This window comes from Cynara cardunculus (genome assembly GCF_001531365.2).
Source record: "Cynara cardunculus var. scolymus isolate 2C chromosome LG 13, CcrdV1, whole genome shotgun sequence".
Lineage (NCBI taxonomy): Eukaryota > Viridiplantae > Streptophyta > Magnoliopsida > Asterales > Asteraceae > Cynara > Cynara cardunculus.
Window position 1 is genome coordinate 5445043 of NC_037540.1, and position 6075 is coordinate 5451117.

General features: G+C 43.1%; 1 protein-coding gene across 1 annotated transcript; it reads left to right on the forward strand.

Annotated features, from left to right (window-relative positions):
* The first annotated feature begins 5433 nt into the window (after positions 1 to 5433).
* Positions 5434 to 5868, forward strand: LOC112524345. The gene has a single exon (XM_025134129.1). The coding sequence runs from the start codon at positions 5434 to 5436 to the stop codon at positions 5866 to 5868; it is 435 nt and encodes a 144-aa protein (XP_024989897.1).
* Positions 5869 to 6075: the final 207 nt, after the last annotated feature.

Here is a 6075-nt window from a genome sequence, read left to right on the forward strand (position 1 = left end):
ATATATATATATATATATATATATATATATATATATATATATATATATATATATATTACTTCTTAATATATATAATATTTTACATTTAGTCCCTTCATGTTTTCAAATGTAAATTATATTACAATTGAAAAGTAGTAAAAACAAAATTGTGTACTTTGTTCTAATTTTTGGTTGACGAAAAATGTAATTTGATTTGCTTTAATATTAATTAATCCACATTTTAATTTTAATAATATTTTATTAATTAAACTATTTTAAATTTCAAGTGATTATTGTTTGTTTATAAAGATGTTTTTTAATTTTCATTATATTATTTTCTTTACACAAATCTTTTAAGGTAGAAGACATTTTTATAGGAGACCATCAAGATCTCAGTAAATTTTGGGTTTTTGGCAATCTTACTACATAATCTTTTCTACAGGGATTAAACAATGAGTAGTAGTAAAGGTTTCTCTCCTCTAGGGAGTGACAGCCTGAGAGGTAAAGCAACAACGTACTTCTTCACAAACTTTCCGGAAAAAGACACAGAACAAAGTTTATGGAGAGAATTCAAAAAGTATGGGGTTCTAGTAGATATGTATGTGGCCAGGAAGAGGAATGGACAGGGAAAGCGGTTCGGGTTTGCGAGATTCATCAAGGTCAAGGATTGGAGGCGGACCGAAAAGAACCTTAATAAGATGTGGTTAGGCTCCTTCAAGATTAGGGCCAATCTCGCTCTATTCAGTAGGAAGATTGGAGCTAAGGCGGATGCAAAAGAGATTGTCGGGCCATCTGACGGGTGCTCGACCTCCCAGGTACGTCTCAATATGGGGAATAAATCGTTTGCGGAGATATTAAGCGGGGTTGGTCGCAGTATTGAGAACCCTAAGAAAGAGTTGGTAGCTGACGATGAAGACGCGGATGGGAAGACATTGGAGTTGTTTCTGTCATCAATTAATATGGCCAGACTGGAATCCACTCTAATTGGGGAACTGAAAAGTTTTGAATCTCTCAGGATGATCGGGTCTCTGTATAAGGTGGAAGGGTGGGATAGAATTCGCTTTAGTTATCTGGGGGGATTATCTGTGCTGTTAGAGTTTGCCTCTTTTGAAAGAGCCTGAGAATTTTGTGACAATGTTATAGATACCTGGCAAGACTGGTTTGTGAGCATGAGAAGGTGGAATACGAAGTTTCGCTCGGTAAATCGTATTACTAGACTGGAAATTCAAGGTTTGCCAATTCAGGTTTGGAACTCAGATTCCCTCTGTAAAGTTGGAGGTCTATGGGGAAAAGTAGTAAATTATGAGCTGCTCGGTGATCTAGGTTTTCGTAGAACTCACGGTTTTGTGGATGTTCTAACGGAGTCGCTGGACTGGATAAGGGACACGGTGAAGGTGATCATCGGAAGGTCCCATTATAAGATCAGAGTTATTGAAAAATCATGGGATGGACTAGAACTAGGTGAAATTATGGAAGCAGGATCGGAGGCCAGCTTTCTCAGCGGTAGCGAGGATCGCGATTCGGAAATAGGAGGTAGCTTTGGGTCGTCGTCTGTATCCTCAAAAGCGCAGATATGGAATTCGCCGGTGGAGGTTGCCCCGAATTCATCTTCAACGGTCAGGCGGGAAAATGAAAGGACTACAATTCGCACGCATGGCAAGGAAGAATTAATTCAGGATCAGTTGTTGAGGAAGGAAGTCGGCGACTCTATGGGTGGGTTCCTGGCTAGTCATGATGTGGTCTATAACATGGATATAGGTGCGGTGCACAAGGAATCACTAGACGATGCTGGTGGCTCGAATTCTGAGGCTGATAACACTTTGTTGGGCCTTAGGAATCAGCCCATCTCCTCTGGGCCTAGAATGGAAATGAATTCAGGTGATGGGCTCTCCCCCCCCCATGTTTTCTTCACCCCCCCCCCCCCCACGGTGATGGGCTCAAGCCTGTCTTGCAGAACCCTTTAATCCAACAGGTTACCACCCCTGTCTTTGTCTCACCTGCGTGCGCCATTGAGGAAGGAAGTGAAGTGAATGGAGTTGGCTCGGATCAATTAAGTAAAGAACAGATTGAGGAATGGATCCTTCATTCTAAAATCGATGCGGTGGAAAAGAGGAAAAAGCGTAAAAAGAAAATGAAAAAGGTTAAAATCCCTTGCAACTGTTATCGGAGAAAACGTGGTCTCTCCTGCAAGCACGATGCAGTAACTGGAGGGACGGTAGGCGAAAGTTTTATGTGTGACAGAAATCTGCAAGACTCATCAGACTCCGAATTAATGATTAGAAATTCTAATCGTCGTATTAGAGCCGCTGCCTCTATGCCGGGTATCTCTGAATCTCTTCCTTCTTCGGTTGACAGCCGCTTGCTTGATATTAATAATCTGGTTAGTGTAGGAAAGAAAATCGGTATCGATATGAATAATAATTTGCATATCTTGGAAAGTATAATTGGCAATGGGGAGGGAGTGGATTTATGTTAAAAATCTTGTCTTGGAATCTGAATGGGCTGGGAAAGGAGTCGAAAAGGAACTGGGTAAAGAACGCGGGGAGAGATCACAAGATTAGTTTTCTATGCCTTCAAGAACCGAAAATGGTTGTTCAACATGAGTGGCAGGTCGCTTCGGTTTAGGGTGGGAAGCATTTCAACTTCGCTTCTATTAACCCGGTTGGTAAATCGGCTGGATTGATCACGATCTGGAATGATTCCTTGTTCCAATCCCTGGATGTGGAGAAGAAAGATGGGTTTATGGTGGTCGTGGGAACGTGGCTTAGCTCAAAGGTCAACCTTGGGGTGATCAATGTGTATGCACCGCAAGCCATTAGAAGCAAAAAGCTTATCTGGGCGGAGTTGTTGGGAACGTAATCTGCAGGGACTTCAACGAAGTGCGTTCGGCCGATGAGCGGAAAGGATCTATTTTTGATCCTATTGGAGCAAGGTACTTTAATGACTTTATTGCTTCTGTAGGTCTTCTTGATATTCATCTCGGTGGGCGCAGGTATACTTGAATGAACCGTAAATGCTCTGAGCTAAGCAAGCTGGACCGTTTTCTGGTAAGTGCGGAGTTTGTAAACATGTGGCCTATGGTAAATTCTTTGGCTCTCCCTAGAATTTTTTCGGATCATTGCCCTATAATTATGGACTCAAGGAGTAACGAAGGAGGACCTATCCCGTTCAAATTTTTTAATTCGTGGCTCAAGGACCAAGGGCTGGGTATAGTGGTCGATAATTGCTGGAACAAACCTCGCTCGGAATTCGAGGTGTTTTCGAAGGTTAAGCGTTTGTCCAAAAAACTTCGGCATTTCAAGATGTGTATTAAAGAGTGGAGGAAAGGTGCTTCCAGGGACGTTAAAGCGGAATGCGAGAACCTCAAACAGAAAATTTCAGCGATCGATCTTCTCGCCAAAACGGGCATGATCGATTCGAATATAGTGAATGAAAGAGCAAATCTCATGATTCGGTTGAATGAAATCGTTGCCAACCAAGCAAGTGATCTTAAACAAAAGGCCAAATCTCGGTGGATTGCGATTGGAGACGAGAATACAAGCTTCTTTTATGGCCTGCTAAATAGTAGGCGGAAAAACTCTCGGATTCACGGCGTGAATATCAATGGTATTTGGACTTCTTGCCCGGAAAAAATAAAGGATGCTGCCCATGATTTTTTCAAAGAAAAATTTGCGGAACGATTCCCGACTAGGCCTACAATCGGCAGTCCGCTCTTCAAAAAAATTTCGGTCTCTCAAAGGGAGTGGCTTGAAGCTCCATTCACGGTGGACGAGATTAAAAGTGCGGTTTGGTCTTGCGGTAACAATAAGGCTCCGGGTCCGGATGGGCTTACCTTTGAGTTCATTCGTAAATTTTGGGACAAGATGGGTAAGGATTTTACGGAGGCTGTAAGGTTCTTTGAAGGAAACCATATTATAAATACGGGTAGCAATTCCTCCTTTATATCCATCGTGCCGAAATCAAAGGATCCTCTTTCCTTTGCGGATTATCGGCCAATTAACTTAATTGGGTGCGTGAGCAAAGTAATCTCGAAAGTCCTTGCGGAAAGGCAGAAAGGTGTGATCAGTTCGGTGGTGAGCAACACGCAAACGGCTTTCATCAAGGGTCGTAGCATTCTGGACGGTCCGGTAATTGTAAACGAGATAATAGCTTGGGCCAAGCGGATTAGGAAAAAACTGCTAATCTTCAAAGTGGATTTCGCTAAAGCTTTTGACTTTCTTAATTGGAACTACCTTGATGATGTGCTCTTGCAAATGGGGTTTGGCGAAAAATGGAGAGCGTGGATGAGAGGATGTATGTGTACGCCTAAAGTTTCGATTCTTATTAATGGCTCCCCATCGAAGGAATTTAAGATGTGCATAGGTGTTCGGCAAGGAGATCCTCTCGCTCCTTTTCTTTTCATTCTTGCGGCGGAGGGGCTTAACGTCATCTTGAAAGAAACGCAGCGGAAAGAGCTTTTCAAAGGGGTTCAACTGGCGGATCACACTGAAGAGGTGTCAATCCTGCAATATGCGGATGATGCCATTTTTATTGGGGATTGGCCGGCTGATAATGCAAAAAATCTGATAAGTATCCTTAAATGCTTTGAAGTTTGTTCGGGCCTCAAAATTAACAAGAGTAAAAAGCCGCATCACGGGTGTCTCGGTTAGTAAGGATGAGATCACCAGAATGGCCCGTTGGCTCAAGTGCAAGGAGAAATCGATCCCTTTCCTATACTTGGGTCTGCCCGTTGGAGGTAACATGTCGTCTTCGGTAAGTTGGCAACCCATCATCGAGAAATTCAAGTCTTGGCTCTCGGTATGGAAAGCGAGGCACCTTTCTTTTGGAGGAAGGTTATATCTATGTAAATCGGTGTTCGGCAGCTTGGGCACCTACTATTTATCGATGTACAAGGCACCAAAGAAGGTGATTAGCGCTCTCGAAAGCATAAGATGCCGTTTTTTTTGGGGTGGAACGGACGATGTAAAAAAAAATTGTTGGGTGGCGTGGGATCGGATTATGAGCGACAAGAAGAGTGGTGGGTTGGGAATTGGTAGCTTACGAGCGTTAAATCTCCCAATGATTGCCAAATGGTGGTGGAGAGGGCGTACGGAGCCATCCGCGATCTGGAACTCGATTGTGCGATACTGCAACTCGACTCAAAACATGGCCGGTAGAGGCAGAAGAGCTGTCTGGAGCAATATTAAAAGTATTGAAAATGACCTTGGCGATATCGGAGTCAACATCAATAGGCTCCTAATAGAAGCACCGAATAGGAATGGGTGGTCATGGTTGTTGGAATCGAACAACATCTTCTCAGTTAGATCTCTCAGGAGATTTATTGACTGTGTCTTGCTCCCGGCTGATGATCAGGAAACGTAGTGGCTCAAGTGGGTTCCCAGTAAAGTTAATATCCACTTATGGCGTACGCTTAACAATCGGTTAGCTACAAAGGACAACCTCTTGAAGCGTGGCATGGTGCTCAACTCGGACGAGTGTCAGACGTGTTTGGTGACGGCGGAGAACTTGGACCACGTCTTTGTTACTTGCTCCACTGCAAAGGTAATTAATGCGCTTTTGGTCTCGTGGGTAGAGTGGTGGCCGGCAAACGCTTCCTCAGCACGTCAAATGTGGTCGACAATTTCAATGATAGGGGATACCTGCAGAAGAGAGGTTAGCAAGGTGATTACGGCAGCTTTCTTTTGGTCCATTTGGAATCAAAGGAACCGCAAGACGTTCAACGGAAAGAGCAAATCTGATAAGGAAGTTTGTAGTGAGATTCAATTCACGGCTTATGATTGGATTAGATGTAGAGCAAAAGGTATCAAGTCTTTTAGCTGGGAGAGATGGATCTGTAATCCGGTTGACAGGGCCGGCCCTGAGATTTTGGATGCCCACGGCGGAAAGTAAAAATAATGCCCCTTATACGTGTAAATAAAAACCAAAATAAACTATTTGAAGGGTTTTTGAACCTAGTCAATCTAACAAAAAAGTGCCCCCTTAAATATAACAAAAATGATGCAACGGGGGGGACATAAACCAAAACCCCGTGTAACAAAAGATAAAATGCATCACGGGGGGACATAAACCAAAACCCCGTGTAACAAAAGATAAAGT